We start from the raw sequence: 15,930 nt of genomic DNA, 5'->3' as shown, positions 1-15,930 counted from the left end.
ACGCCCCGAAGCCTGGCCCGGCCCCGCGCCAACGGGTCGGTCCCCCGGCGCCCGGGCCCCGCTCGTCCTCCCGCCCTTGGGACGCCCCGCCGCTGCCGCCGCGAGAAGGAGGCGAGCGGAGGGCGGCGGAGGCCTGGGTGGGGGCCCGGTCCCGCTCCTCCAGCCCCTTCCGCCGCCCCGCCTTTCTGCCCTCCGCGCTCCCTCTCTCCGCTCCCGGCCCGGGGCGCGCCCGGCTCGGCCTCTCTCCGCGCGGGCAGAGCCGGGACCTGGCAGCCCATGCCGCTTCCTTCCAGCCCGGGCCGCGCCCGCTTGGCCCTCGGACCCCGCAGGCAGGCGGCGGCCCGCACCCCACACCGCACGGCGGGGCCGGAGGGCGGAGGGCCGGAGCAGGGCCGCGCCGCGGGATGGAGGGGGTGCCGGAGGCGGCGGCGGCCCAGCCGGCGGGCGGCGGCCCCCAGTGAGTACGAGGGAGCGAGGCGCCGGGCCGGCCGGGGCGGAGGGGTGGGGGAGGGTGGGGGAGGGTGGGGGGGGGTGCGAGCAGGGGCGCGGGGGAGGGCGCGAAGAGTCCTTCCCGCTTCAGCCTGTGGGAGCGAGAGCCGGCGCCTCCCCGGAAGGCTGCCCGCGCCCCGGGGAGCCCCCGTTGGAGGAGACGGGTTCTCCGGGGACGCGGTGCCAGAGGCTCCCCGTCGGAAGTGCTTTTCCCCTGGCTGGGATTGCCCCGAACCCCCTGTTTTCTGAACTGAACTTTACAAGAGAGGATTCGGCGGCCGGGCTGCAGGAGAAAGTTGGTAACTTCTAGATCAACCGGTGGAGGAAATGATCTCGCCCGCCTGACGATACCCCTTGCGCTTCCCCGGCGTAAGGCTGATGTGACATTTGCACTGTGTCCTTTGCTTTATGAAGTGTGTACATTCCTGCAACATGTTTAAGGCGATTGGTCGTAAACAACTATTTCGGGGAATTCTGTGATGAACTTTTTAGTCAATATATGAAGTGAAAAATTAACTCCTAATTTGTAACTTAAGTAAATATGGATTTTTCTACACAAGCCGTTTACTTCAAATGAGACATATATAAACGTATGGTGTTTCAGAGCATTTTCTCAGAGAGCGGGGTGGATATTAACACGTCGTGGCACGTATGTGTGCACTGAACCACTTGGTGAATAAAATCCCGTGCTCATTTTCATTCCCTGTGAAGACTGTGACATCAACCATGCCACCAAGGAGTGTTGTGATTCTGGCAAGTCACTTAACCCCTCCAGTCTGGATATTCTCCTCTACAGAATGAGGGGGGTGGGGGGTAAGTGATCACTTGATCACTGAGTGCTTTGAAAAAGCCCTGGCCTTGGAAGGAGAAGCTTTGCGTTACAAACCCGGCCTCCGCCTGCGTGACCGAATCTCTGTGTGCCTCAGTTTCCCTGTCTGTGAAAATGAGGAAGGTAATCCCATCCTGGCAGAGTGTGTGAGGGTTATTTGAGAGTGTCTGAAAGCCCTTGCAGGCCTGCCTGGTACACAGCACATGTGGACAGGAGTCGGCGACTAATCATGGCCACCCTCTGAGCGCAGCCCCATGCTGCAGTCCTGTGGCTTGTACACAGGTGGGCACCTTGAACCAGAGAGTCAGATCCTGTGGGGTATCTTCCTGAAGCCCCTCATCTGCACTGGCTTCCCTTAAAAAGGGAAGAGCGTGTCTGCTATTAGCAGAGGTTGACATCCTCTGTGGTCACTTGTCAGCAAAGCAAGAGGCCAGGGATTGGGAAATCTGGCCCCTGTTTTCACTCCGGTCCACAGTTGGCTGTTGTTTGAAGCTTCGTTGTGCTCCATCTGTAAAATGGGGGTAGAAAAACTAGAACGCTCCTCAGACTTGGAAGAAAAAACTCAATAGTAACTTGTTTGTCCCATCCAATGATTTATACTTTTCAAAGCTCTGTCCCCACATTTTTCTCATCTGGACAGGGCTCAAAACCAAGGCACTCTGGGGACCCAGGAGGGTGTTGGAGCTACTAGCCATATGCTGGGTCTCAGGAGCTTTGTCTGTTTTCTTTTCCAGAGGGACCAAAACAGGGAGCGGAACAGCCAGCTCCATGGAGATGACCTCAGGTGTGGAGAGAAGCGGCCCTGAGCCACGGCTGGATAATGGACACCTCCCAGGACCCTGGTCCTGCTCTCTGGAAGACAGAACACCCAACCTGATAGTCCCCCAGCACCCCGGTGCACTGGGGATACACCGCCAAGGTCCCTCTGTGCTGGAGTCCAAGGTGAGGGCCTTGAAGGAAAAGATGACAGCAGGCAAACAGGGGGCGAGCCCCTGCCTCACTTCTCAGGAGAGGCCATCTAAGAAATCCAAATGCAGGCGGGTCAGGGTGGGTGGAGCTGGGACTCTGTCAGAGGGGTCTTCCTTGCCGGATGCTGAGGTGGTCCTCCCTGCTCAGAACCTGACTGATGCACAGATGGACAGTGTTGTCAACAAGAGTGAACCTGCCGGGAAGGAGGTTCCCAGACCGCCCAGGCCGCCTTCTCCTGGGCTTGAGTGCTGGAACGGGAAGAGCCCATGGCCTCCAGAAGCAGTGTGGGCATTGCCGGACAATGAGAGGAGCCTGATGCCAGGGCCTGGCTCTTTGCCAGAGAGCCCTATCCACAGAGTCACTCCGGGCCGGCCTGGGGGCCCTGGTCCTTGTAACAAAATCACCCACGTGCCCCACCTGAGAAAAGGAAGGTCATATGCCCTTCAGGATGGTCTAGTTACAGGTGGAGACCTGGACAGCTTGTCTCTGACCTCCGAGGAAGACTTTGTCTCCAGGCCAGCCCTGCTCGGGGGGCTCTGGCGAGCTGGAGACCTGGGGGCTCTGGGCACTGGGGGCAGTGCCTTGTCCCTGTCTGACCGGGTGGAGAGGAACCGCCTTCTGCTGCAGGAGATGCTCAGTGTTGGGGGGCAAGGCCCCGCCAAGGTGGAAATCTCAGCCTGGACTCCATCCCGGGACAGAGGTATACCAGGTGAGGCTCACTCTGTAGGTCTGGGTGGTGGGGGCAGAAGGAGGGAGTCCAGGAGGGGACAAGGGGGAAGAGGGCACCTGCGGGGGGGTGGGGCGGGAAGGGGAGAAGAGCACAGCTGCCTGTCACCTAATTCATCAAGAAGTCCTTTTATTCTGGCTCTGACATAGATTCTCTACCTGTCTGCTGATGACCCCATGACCTCCAGACCAACTGGAGGCCACCCTCTGCTTGGCATGGAGGCTACCATGATTTCTTCCCTTTCGTTCTCTCTTGTGGTCCTTCTGGAGTGGGATTTTGCACCTCCCTCCGCTGACTTGCCCTCAGCTCCCAGGGGACCTCTTTGCCTCCTGGGGGAAACCCTACCCACAAACAGGTCAGGTGTTCTATTAGGTGGGCCGTACTCAGGCAGCGGGATGTGAAGTGTTCAGGTCTGAGAGCGCCTTCTTTCACGTCCTTCCTCCCACCCCAAAGTCCACTCCTCACCCCATGCCTGACAGGACCCACACGGTCCCCTGGGCCCATGGCAGTGCCTGCCAGCTGTCACCGTGACAGGCCGTGCCTCCACTTCTTAGGCTGAGACACAGAGTAGAGTTGAATTTATCTGGGGAGCAAACTGCTTGTGAAGAAGACTGTCTTCTCCATGTTCATTGAGTGGCCCCTGAGAGCCCAGTTTCTGGCACTGCCCTGATCTCTGCTTCTGTTCTGCCTCCTAGAACGACCACCCGGGGACGTGGACTGGGACTCAGGCATCTCCCTGCAGGACTCAGACCAGAACAGGTAAGAGCCCAGGGTGTGCACCTCCTCTCCTGGCCTCCTTGCTGTGGTCCCCTCGCTTACCCAGCACCGGGAGAGTGGGAGACCTCGAGAAAGCAAGAGGCAGGCAGATCCCACACCAGCAGACCAGTGCACAGTGGGCCGCTGGGGATCCTCCTATGTGAGACCCCATAGAATGTGCCAGTCACCCCCAGCGCCCACTGGTGCCTGGCTGCCGCTTGAGCAAAACTGCTGGGTGCAGGGCACAGTGCCATGAGTCTGCCTCCCTGGGGGTCACATCCCCTGTTCTGGGCTCTGTCTCTTTATCTTTAAAGTGGCCCAAATAGTATCTGTCTGGTTGACTTCCCAGGACTGTCGTGAGGCTAAAATGAGAGAAGAGTTTTGAAAATCCTTAGGGAGGGTACACAAATGCAGAGCTTTCACCCCACGGTCCCTTTCCCATCCGGGGGGGTGCTGGCTCCTGTAAAGGATTTCACCTCCTCCAGTCTCTCCTGTGACATCCCACAGACTTTGCTCCAGCCCCTCCACCAGTGTCTCGGGGACCTGGCACACCAGGGTGGTTGGAGCAGTGGGGCCACTTTCTGACATGGGTAGTGTCCTGACCCGGCAGGACGTGCGCTCGGTTGGGGTGAGCGGCTCTCTCCGGCACCCACTCAGAGGTTGGCCTTGGCCTCAGTCTTTGCCGAGCTCCTGGCTCCGGAACGCCAGGCACCGGAGAGGCTCCATTTCTCCAGCTGTGCAGTGACGTCACTTGTTGAGGGTCTCGTGGTTTCTGTGGAGGTCAGAGATCGGAATTGTTACTTCTTCATCACCAGGCCACTCCATGCATAAATTCCACTTCATCTGACCTGCCCTCCAGAAAACGTGGAGGGGCCCCCCTTGGCCCTGCTTTTACAAATTGAGGACTCCCCAGATTCAGGCGACCCAGCTCCTGCTTGGCTACTGGCCTTTGCAGTGGCCTTGGCCAAGGGCCTGGTGGACAGGGGGCTGTCTGGCTCCTTCGTCCCTCACTATCTATGACTTGGAATCATAGTTGACTCCGCTCTGCTAGGGTTCTCTTCTTCCGCCTCCACGGCCACTGTCTTCTGCCTCTCATCAGGTCTCCCTGTAGCCCGGCCACGGCATGGAGGGTTGTGACCGCAGAAAGGACTGTGGTCCTCAGTGACACCCTATCCTCCTCCCTCTCCCTCCTACCTCCTCGGAGAGCCCGCAGAGAAGGCAGCTGAGGCAGGCAAAGATGGTGTGTCCTCTTCCTGTGGCTGCTTCTGCCCCCCACCCCTCACACCCTTTCTTCCGGGGCTGGGAGAGAGGCCCAGCTGCAAGGTGCTGCCACTGGGGGCTTTGTCCGGACCTCTCTCTTGAAGGGAGAAGCCAAAGCTCCCAACTTGCATGTTGGATAATAAGTGATGAAAATACCTGTTTTAAAGGAGGAGAACCTCAACCATAGCAAAGGAAGGTATTCTCCCCCCAGCACCGTGAGGAGATGGCATTTGTGTATGATCCTCAGGATGGCGATTTCTAGACTGTGGTTTAAACTGCCAGGACACCTGCAGCATTTTAGGGTTCAGGTCGAGTGTATGTGTGCAGGTGCAGGATACATGGATGTGTGCATATATGTGTACTGTGTGATATGTAGGTATCTGCTGGGCGGGTATGGGTGTGTGGAGAGAAGTTGTGTGAGTGAGCTTTCAGACTGTGCCCAGCATATATCTGGGCATAGAGTTGGCATGGGGAAAACTCCATCCTCTGGTTTGTTTGGAAGGTCAGAGTGCCCCACTGACCTCTATTGGCAATCTACAGTCAGGCCCCTGCTGAGTAGACCCCCACGCTGAAGGGCCAGGGAACGTGTCTAGTTCAAGGATGAGAGAAAGGTCGGCCATGTGTTGAGGCCCCCTCGGACAGGGCTCCTCATTTGATTCTATTACTGAGTCTCATGGCAGATATGAAGGTGGTCCCTAAGACACGGCAGGCTCCATCTGTCCCCTGATGGGGGTGGATTTACTGATGCCATTTCTGTATAGCTAACCTCCCCAAGAGACTTCCGAAGTAAGGCATACTACTCTCTGCTCTGCAGTCCAGGAGCACCACATGGGACCGGTGTCCTGGGGATTTCGCGTCTGTACTGAGAGGCTTAGGGCCCTGGGCAGTGGGGTGTTCTGAAGCTATGGCCGGGCATCAAGATGGCCATCCTTAAGGGGTCAGGACGTGCTCGGGCAGTGAGTCCTCTCCTCTGAGGGTTGGAGGCATAAATGGTCCTGCTTCACACTCAGGTTAGCATCAGTGCCGTTCAGTATTGCATCAAGTAACCATTTGATGGAATTAACCCAAAGTGTATTTAATTATAAAATACACATTAATCCAATGTGTATTTGATTATAATTGTCTACAATTGTTACTGCTTTGCAAGGTGATAAGACAAGAAGCTCACGAAATGATGGTTACTGCAGAGCCTAAGACAGTCGTCACTGTATGATGGTCGGGGGTGGGGGTGTGTGGCCAGCCTGTTGAGGGGGGTGGTCACGGGGAGAGTTGGCCTTGGAGGTGAGGTACCTGTGATGCCGCGGGAACGTCAGAAGTGCCCTGGGACCCTGCATGCTGAGGGCCAAATGCTGACCCCCATCCCCTGACCCCAGTGTTGCCCCCTCTACTGAGGGGCAAGAGAAGGTCCTGTCCTAGAGAGCTGGAACATCCCAGTGGCCAGTCCTTCCCTCCAGAGGACCATGCGAGGGAGGAGGACAAGGTGTTGTTGAGGACCACAGCTCTTGTTGTGTGCCAGGGCCTGTGCTAAGTGCTCACCACATTCTCACTTTATCCTCATAACTAGCTGTATGGATTGTTCCTGTTTCGCTTACAAAGAGGCCCCTCTGGGGAGAGATTAAATGACTTGCCCAGGGTCATACAGCTATGAAGTATGGGAATGCAGAGCTGCTTGGTGCCAAAACCTGCGCTCTAACCCTCTTCCCACACTGCCACAGCTGCCCTCTCTGCGCCCTGCAGGCCACTCCTTGAGTGGGGGTCTTCTGCCTCCTCCAGCGCTGGCCAGGTGTTCTCAGGCATAGGCAAAGAAGGGGAGGTGACGGGCTCCACAGGCCATTCTTGTTTCTTCCAAGCCACTGTTGAGATGATTTGGGAAGTGGGAATTTGGGGAGAGGAGGGGGGCAGTAAGCACTTCAGAGAGGGCAAACGGGGGCCAGTGCTGTCAGCCACCTGTTCATGGGCCAACTGGGAACTGGGCTCGTCAGAGACAGGAGTGGGGAGGACAGTGAAGCGTGTGTTCTGCCCAGGCCTGGCCCTGCCCTCTTCCATTCTTCGCAGCCCGCGAGCATCCCATCCCCACAACGTAAAATAGCCAGGACCAGCTCAGCCTTTTCCCTATCTTGAGGCTCGGAGAGAGCAGATCAGGATTACAGATTGCCTTAGGATCTCAAGTGAAGCGTGGGATCCCAGCGTGTGCAAAACCTGTGTGAAGCCAGAGGTGCCAGGGTGCCAGGGCGCCCTCTTGAGGCTGCTCCGGCTCAAATCAGGACCTTCCGTGTGCGCGATCAGTGCCCCAGGTCCTCAAGTGTGTCTGCAGGGCTTTAATTACCACTCTGCTGGGAGGGGGAAATGGAGAGGAGAGGGTCTCTGGGGCTGTGTTTTATTTGTGCTCTGACAATGAAGGAAACTCAGAGGATTCCCTAGGCTGTTGATTCCCACTCCCCACCCCAACCCCATCCCTGTGGTAGAATAGTGCCCACTTCAGAAGCTGAGGCTCAGGGGAAGCCCAGTCTCCAGTTCCCACGCCTCTTCATGAAAAGAGAGGGCAGAGTGCCAGCCTGCAGCAGCTCACACTCTGGTGGGTCCCAGTGTTCAGGCCCCTGTTGGGATTGCTAGAGGTCAAAACTCCCCGCCCAAAGCAGTTTGTGAGACTCCAGTTTAAAGTGAGGCAGGCAGGAGCCCCGGAGAATTTCAGAGGCCTTGCCTGTGGCTCTAGTGGTCAGACCCATGGCTGCGAGAATATTGCCAGCTTTTTAGAAGTTAATGTATTCACTAGCACTTTTGGAGAGTCTCCTGTGAACCGACCCCCGTGTATAGTTTCAGAGGGAATTGCCCGTTGTTGTGCTCACTGCCTTCTCTGCCTGCCTCAGCTTTGGCTGTAGATGTTGCTGGTGGGTCTCCTCCTGGAGCTCCTTGGGGGCAAATACTGTGCCGGTCTTATCTCCGGGACCCGGTACCGGCCAAGTAGCTGCACAGAACAGGCTTCTTGGCAGAAGCACATATGCATGAGTGTAGGTGGGCTTGATAGGATCTGGATGGAAACAGAAGAGGACACTCCCGGTGGGTAGGACCTACAGGAATGCTTGGGAGAAGGGTGAGGTGGAATGCGTGGGTACTATCGGGCTACAGGGTGGGGAAGCTGGCTCTCCATAAATGGAGAGCTTTGGAATTTAGATTTTAAGTAGGGCAGTAAAAAACGAGAGACATTAACCATCTTCCTCCTGCCACACCCACTCCCTCTGTGGTAAGACCACAGCGTCTTCTGACAGTGCGGGACTGTTGCTGTCCCCTGTGGCCTAGTGCCCATGCTACAGAGCTGGTGAGAGAGTTTGAGATCACTCTGGCTTACCGGTCCAGTTCTGGATCTTCTGGGCCCCTAGGATTAGGAGGTACGTGAAGAGTCCTGGGGGTGAGCATGGGAGAAGAGCCACTCTTGCACATCCCCAGGATGCTCAGGGCTATAGGTGTACCTGAGGACACCCCAGAGCAAGGGGTTAATGAAAGCTGGCAGAGCCAGCCTGTCCTGCATATCCCCAGCCACCCACCATCCTGCCTACCCAGATATACAGACACGGGGGCACCTGGGTGGCTCAGTTGGTTAAGTGCCTGACTTTGGCTCAAGTCATGATCTCGTGGTTTGTGGGTTCGAGCCCTATGTTGGGCTCCGTGCTGACAGCTCAGAGCTCGAAGCCTGCTTTGGATTCTGCGTCTCCCTCTGCTCCTCTCCCATTCATACTTTGTCGGTCTGTCTGTCTCTTTCAATATTAAATAAAGATTAAAGAAATTAAAAAATAAAAGATATACAGACACGAAGGAAAACTGGACGAAAGCCCCCTTAACAATCTCAAGCCTACCAAGAATAAAACTAAAAAGAAAAATTAAATCACCCACCAGTGTTTTCAAATGCTTACTGTGCTCCCGCTCACCTAGTGCTCTTAAGTCCTGGGTAGAGAAGGAAGGACACTAACACTGAAACCCTAATGCACAGCGAGTGCCACCTGGAGCTTTCTGCCACGCCATTACCTCACATACACGCCACACATTCTCATTATGGTCCCAATCTTTGTGAAAACAGAGGCTGTAGAAAATTACTTTACCCTAGACCGTCTGTGGGGGGTGGTCTGAAATTCAACAAGAGGAAACCCTCCTTCCTGGCCTCCAGAGTTGAGCCGGCCACTCTTCCCACTATGTGGGGGTGTTTCGGACACCTGCCTCCACACATGGAGGCCAGGCGGTGCTGACCAGAAGGGCAGCCCCATAGGGAGTTTGTTAGCCTTCTTCAAGAAGCCTTCAAGAAGAGTGGCAAAGCCAGCCACTCTACTATCCCCGGATAAGAAGTTGGCATCTTAAGAAAGCTCTGGGAGCCTCCACCCAGATCCTTTCAAAGGTGTTAAGCGAGGCAGGTGTATCCTACAGCAGCCATTCTGAAGGAGCCCGCTCCTCTTCCCTGTTGAGAAGAGAATAAGCACCTGATTATTATCTGTCAGCAGCTTCCCTCTGCTACCAGTCTCCTCTGGCTCCCATTCTATGGAAGGTGCCTCTTCTGTGAAGCCCTGTCAGAGGCTGTCTGGAGCAAAACCACCAAGGCTTCTCTAGCCTCAAGATGGCTTCCCTTCCAAACATACCTTCCCCTTGCAGACCATGACAAGGTGAGCTCTTCGGCAGGGATTCCAGTTCATGTTTAGGGATTCCATCCTTTGTGCATAAGGGGGCGAGAGTAACTTAAAATAATACTACTAATAATCACAGCAGTGGTAATAGTGATTGCTGGCCTTGGTTGACTCTTACCCAGTGCCCAACTCTCTGATAAGCTCTTTTAAGGAGCTCAGGCTCACTTATCAGCTGAGCCCTTAGTTAGCAGTTGAGGAAACTGAGGCTTAACCCCAAAGTAACCTGCCAGGGTGACATGGCTCGTGAGGGGACAGCCCAGAATGAGAACCTGGTTAGGCTGCCCCAGAACCATGCTTTAACCAGCACTGTGGCTGCAGCCTGTCAGTGTCCTTCAGCCATGGGAAGAAGGTGGCTGTGATCGTGCACCCAGGGTACCATCCTGCCCTCATGGCACATGCAGCCAGGAATCAGTTTCAGGCCCATCTTTTCTCTTCCCCTCCCTTGGGAAACTACACGGTATAACAGCAGGAGAGCTCAATCCTTGGTCATCTAGAGGCTTTATGATATACAGAGGTGGAAAAAATGGTGGGGGAAAAGACTTATATATGTTCTGTACGCTATACGTTTCCCCTCTACCCCACTGCATCCTGGAATCTGGGAAATATCAGATCTCTTTAGAGTCCAAATTATTTCCCTAATTCATGTTCTTGAGGTGAAAGCATTAGACCCGGACTTGCTGGAGCTTATTATTTTAATCCAGGATTATGATGGCTGCAGAAAGAGGCCAGTCTGTCCTGTTGACCGCCCCTTCCTCCTTGGCTAGGAGAGGAATGGCGTCTGTCCTGACTTGAGACCTCGACCTGTCTGGCCCTGAGGGGAGCTCAGGTTGGAGTTAAGCCTGTATCTCTCCACCAGGAAACTGGCTTAGATGAACAAGCCAGATGGGGGGGTGCATGCTGCCCGAGTCCTTGAAATCAGCTTGGGACACTGGTGGTTGGAGGGGCAGAGGGAAGGGCCAGAATCCTCATGTGGAACAAAGGTCGTCCCCCCACATTAGTTCCTGGTAGGTGTTGCTGCTCCTTGGTGGCCAAACATCTGTGGTGTGGATCCCCCCAGGGAGAGGACCTCAAAATCCCTCCCCCAGCCTTGTGGTGCACCGGACTACCTGGGCAGACCCAGACTCACAGGTAGCAGGTGTGAGTCTACTCCCGTATCCAACTCCCGCTCTTTACAGATGGGCAGACTAAAGCCCAGGAGAGAAAAGCACTTAGCCACTTTATCCCCATGCCCTGCCTGCTGAACGAATGAGTCTCAGACATGCAGGTTTTCCAGAGGGTAGCAAAAGCTGTTATTCTGAGATGGAGTTGCTTTAATCTAGCCCTGCACTGTCTGCCCCAGCCCTTCCAGGAAATTTTCACAGTTGTGGGAGCTGAGATTGTGGGGTATAGTCCATGATGGGAAGTGGTTGGCTCGAGGGCTGTGTGCCCTTGGCAGAGGCCAGGGCCAGATTAGACTGGAAAGCCTCCCTCAGGTGGAAGAGTCTGAACCTGTGTGCCTGGCAGGGCCGGCGCCCCTTGGGTGGACCAGCAGGATGCAGTGATGGATTGGGGGGGGGGGGCGAGGGGGGGCAGTCTGGCTGGGAAAGGCTCCGCATCCCACAACACCGTGGCTGCCTGCCTCTGCCTCCTGGGAGAAGACCGCTCTCCCCTCCACAGGGCTGATCAGGGCCAGGAGTTCCTACCCTGCTGACCTTGACTGCCATCTGTGAAGGTGGCTGCCACTCCCCTCCCTGCTCAGCTTGTTACTGCATGGATGCCTTCAGGAACCTTGCTTTTCTAATCAGTGGAGAAAGTAGCTTTGTCTGCCAGGAACCAAAGCAGGGCAGCTGATGGGAAAAAAAAAAAAAAAAAAAGAAAGAAAGAAAGAAAGAATTAACAGCTCCAAGTAGAGGGAGTAAAAAAGAAACAGCAAGGCTGGAAAATGGCTTAAAAACCTGGGGGCAAGGCCCATCCTGGCAGCATCTGGCCAGCTGCCTGGGGGCCCTCCTGCCTGCCCACCAGGTCTTGTGACAAATGCCCTCAGACAGCCGGGGAAGCACAGCTGTCACCGGAAGGCTCCAAGTGTGCGGGCAGACAGCCAGAGGCCCGCGGCTGCAGGGGCGTCTCTCGGGCTGGTAACCTCATTATCTCTGCTGTCGGAGCAGGAGCCCCAGGGAGCACAGCTGCTCGCAGCCGTGCGTCGGAGGAGCTGCCTGCTTGGGAAGCTGTGCACAGCAAGGCCTCTCCTGCCAAAGGAGGCTCCACAGGGCTGCAGGCCTGGAGATTCGCTTTCACGTCACTCCAGTAAACCCTCCTGGTTCCAGAACTGTGCCTGGGCCCTGCCAGGGTTCATGGGCACAGATGGTGCCTTTATTCTGGCGGCTCTTTCCCCCCCTTGGGCCCCAAAGAAAGGTTAGGTGCAAATAATGAGCAAGAAAGAAAAGAAGAGAAGGCGAAGGGAAAGAAAAGAGAAACAGAAAGAGAAAGAAAGGACCTTAGACTGCCCAGAGCTTGTCCAAGGATGTCCCAAGGACGCCTCGGAATTATGCCATTTTCCACTCACATCTGTCCTCCGTTATCCAGGAAACTACTTGGTACCTTCCCCCTGTCAGGCCCCTTTCTCCGGGTGACATACGGGGTGGGTAAGACAAGGGATTTGGGGCGCTACAGTCTGAAATCTAGGTATGCCTGGCTAGGCCTCTACCTGCCTTTTGTGGACCCTCCCTGGTAAGGACAGCCCCTGCGTATATGACAGTGAGGACAGGGGAGGCCAAAGTCACATGAAAGAGCATGTCTGACTCCAGCTGCAAACATTCTCAAGCCTGCCCTGGGATCCAAGGAGGAGAGGAAGGAGGAGACAGAGGGTGTGGGAAGGATACTGGAAGCAGTGGGGCTGGCTATCGTCTGCTTTGCTCTCAATTGATGTTCGACCTTGAGCAACATGCCAAATGTTCCTCTCTGCTGCGGAACACCCTCATCTGTCAAGTGGAGAGCGCACCTGCCCTGGGCCAGCCTTGCTGGGGAGAGGGAGCTCTGTGGAGAGAAATGGCTTGTCAGCGGGAGGTTGTGGGGCTGCTGTTATTGCTGTAACCTGGCACTGGCTGTATGTCACTGTCTGCGAGACAGCTTTGAAAAAGGGCCACCATCATTTTCCGCAGCTCTGGACTGGCTGGGGAGGCCGCACATCTGGTAGGTGGGGAGGGCTGGGAGAAGACCCTTATTATTATGAAAATCGAGCCATTTGCTGACTTGGTGTGGGTCCAGCTTAATTTCTCTCAGCCCTGAGCCGATGCCTAACGGGTTTGGATTGGGACTGAGGCAAGCAAGCACCAGGATTTATAGAAATGTCATTCCCCCAAAAGGAGCAGAATGTGACAGGCTGAGGCCTGACTTCTTGAGTCTGCGGTGGGGGCTTGCATGGGTACGTGTGGGTGTAGAGAGAGGCAGAAGGAGAGAAGGAGGTGATGTGTGTAAAGACCATCTGGCTGGGCACAGGCCCAGTCCAACACGCCGGGCCCTTCCCCCATCCTCCCAGATAACTCCGGCTGCCTGCCCAGGGAAGGAACAATAGAATAATCTGGAGATTCCCCTACCCTTCTTAGATCCTCCTGAGATTTCTGTCTCCACTTCCTGAGCGGATAATCTGTCCAAGGTGGGTTAGCTCCCCGGCCCTGTCCAGAGACACTCAGGGCCATTGCCCAGACCCCAGGCCGGTGCCCTCTGTGTGGGGACTGGACAAGGAAGGCTGCACATGCAGGGCTTTTTCTGGCACCGCCATGCTCAGTGCTGTTAAAGCTCTTCTAATCCGTGTTATTTTCTTCTAATCCCTCCCCCGCCTGCTCTGGCCTGTGTGCCACCCTGTAGGACCTTTGGTCCCAAGCCGGAGTCCGTGCTGAGCCCCAGGCATGAGGAAGCCAAGCATCTGCTGCAGCGTGCCCGCATGAAGGCCAGGACCCGGCCCCTCCGTGCCAGCCATGATATCGTGCCCGCCGTTGCCCAGGGCAGCCGGTGAGTGGGGCCCTGGCCAGGCTGGCCTAGGAGGGCTGTGGCAGGGAGAAGAGGTAGGATCCAGCCAACGTACTGCTGCTCACTGCTCCCTCTGTGTGTGTGTTTCCCATGTTAGGCGCTTGAGTTAATTCATTTAGTCGGTCAACACACCTTGACTGAGGGCCTACAGTGTCAAATATGGAGGATTCGAAGGTGAATGACACATAGTCTGAGCTCCCTGGGGGACAGATGTCATGGTCTCCAGGGAGAAAGACCGGCAAACAGGTCAATACAGTTGTGGTGTAGGAGAGGATAGACGTGAATGCGGGGCAGGAAACCCGTACCTCCACCTGGGAAGGACAGCAGAGGCTCTAGAGGATGTGGCTTCTAAGTTGGGGCTTGGAGGAGATGTATACCTTCCCTGGGCGGATGATGGAGGCCGGGGTGAGCATCCCAGGGCAGACACCATGAGCAGAAACACCGTGCTCACGGGACGGGAGGGAGTGGCTTGAAGGCCAGAAAGCTCAGTGCAGGCGGGTCACGGAGGCCTCCAGGCTTGCTGAAAGATTTGGATGTCTCCAGTAATAGCTAGAAGCCACTACAGGATTTTAAGCAGGTAGATAGCATCATCACATTTGCATCTCAGTATAGCTGTCCTGGCTGCAGGGATGTGTTGGATCTGGGGGCCTGGGGCGGTAAGGAGACTGCATGGTGGTCCTGGTGAGATGTGATAGGGAGGGCAGGGTGTGGAGGTAAGGAATTGCCAAGAGCCAGAAGGATGCAGGTTTACTGAGGCAGCAGCTAAGTGGTTAAGATTCTGGAACCAGACCCCTGGGTTTGAATTTGGGCTCTGCCACTTGCTGGCTGTGTGCCTTTGGGGAAGTCTCTGTGCCTCAGTTTTGTCATCTGCAAAATGGGAATTGTAATGGTGCCAGTCTTACAGGGTTGTTGTGAGGATTATATTGAGTCAGTACATGTAAGGTGTTCAGAACTGTGCCTGGGGCATAGCGAGTACTATGTGAGTGTTACCTCTTACCAGTAATCATTTAGTTAACCGGGTATAGGAAATGTGAGAAGGCATCCAAGGGGAAGCCCAGGGTTCTGACTGGGTGTCTGGAGGTTTGGTGGGGCCTTAGCCAAGGAATGAAGTTCAGGGTCACACTTTAGAGGAGGTTGCCCTCCAAATGGAGGAAATGTTCATCAGGCATTTGGATACAAGATCTGTAGAGGAGGAAAAGAGGTCAGAATGGCAGAGTTGGGCATTACCCTGCTTTCACGATGCTAGAGCCATGGGTGAGGGCAAGTTCACTGGGGGTGAAGAGGCAGGCAGAGAACAAGTTGAAGGACATTCAGACCAGCCCTTAACATATGTGGCTGTTCCTGGAGTGACATCCCATCCCCATCCCCACCTGCCATTCCATGTGCCATGCCCCTCCTGGAACCCCCTGCACGTGGAATGCACACCCCAGGGCCGGTACACCTGGTGGACCCGACACGGGGCTGCCAGCCCATGTCAAATTGTGCCTGCCCCAAGCAGGGCACCTGTGCTTTTGTCACGATGATGGGCATGCTGGGTGTGCTGGTTTCCATCACTGTGTGATACTGGAGGGACAGAGGATTCTCAGTGGAACTGGGCCATATGCTCTTTGATGGGGAACACTGAGCCTGTGCACTGAAGGCCGTGGACTGTCGTGGCACCATTGAGATGACTCCAGCATAAGCAGAGGGCTGAGGCCTGCCTCTGAGTTCAGTGTCATTTTGACCCCCCTATGAGAGGGGCTCAGGAGATCCTAAATCTGGGCAAGCTGTGCCAAAAAGACTATCCTTTTTTTTCCACATTTTTGCCTTGTCTCACTCTGGCTGGAGGAGACTAGTTAGGAATGGGCATGGCTTCTCTGAAGCATCCTAACTGTTCTTCTCTTCATATATATGGAGCTCAGAGCCTTAGACTTTCACAGAGCCCTATGTTCCACCTTCTGTAGGTTACTTAGGTTGGGCTGGGTAGTCTCAAAATTGGCAGGACTATTTGCAAAACAGATGTGACTGTGTAAATGTGCTCTTGGACACTTCCTCTTCCCCAGATTAGGCGAGCAGCTCATCACAACCCCAATCGCCAACCTTAAAGTATGTTCCCTTTTGTCAGGCTGTCCCCTGGCCATAGAAATGCTATAGAAATGCAAGGTGACCCACTTTAGCAGCTGCCGTGTCCAGAAAAGAATTACTTTGACTTGGCAGCCCTGGTGAATCCTCAGAGGGTGCAGCTGAAA

The 15,930-nt window shown here is 55.4% G+C and overlaps 1 protein-coding gene across 4 annotated transcripts in view; it reads left to right on the top strand.

Moving 5' to 3' along the window:
• Window positions 1-214: 214 nt before the first annotated feature.
• The window catches only part of KIAA1614 (KIAA1614 ortholog), a 41,851-nt gene continuing 26,135 nt past the window's right edge, over window positions 215-15,930 (top strand). For 3 of the 4 annotated variants that reach the window (XM_042976322.1, XM_042976321.1, XM_042976320.1), the window contains exons 1-4: window positions 215-457; window positions 2,053-2,996; window positions 3,710-3,773; window positions 13,541-13,684. In XM_042976322.1, coding sequence (XP_042832256.1) covers window positions 405-457; window positions 2,053-2,996; window positions 3,710-3,773; window positions 13,541-13,684 — 1,205 coding nt within the window. In that variant the 5' untranslated portion in view covers window positions 215-404. Of the gene's footprint in view, window positions 458-740; window positions 1,442-2,052; window positions 2,997-3,709; window positions 3,774-13,540; window positions 13,685-15,930 lie in introns of those variants that run through there. The other variant, XM_042976323.1, reaches the window with a different exon arrangement.

The sequence above is a fragment of the Panthera tigris genome, chromosome F3 (assembly GCF_018350195.1).
Source record: "Panthera tigris isolate Pti1 chromosome F3, P.tigris_Pti1_mat1.1, whole genome shotgun sequence".
In the NCBI taxonomy this organism is placed as follows: Eukaryota; Metazoa; Chordata; class Mammalia; order Carnivora; family Felidae; genus Panthera; species Panthera tigris.
The sequence above is the reverse complement of the archived record's forward strand: the minus strand, read 5'-3'. Positions and strand labels throughout refer to the sequence as shown.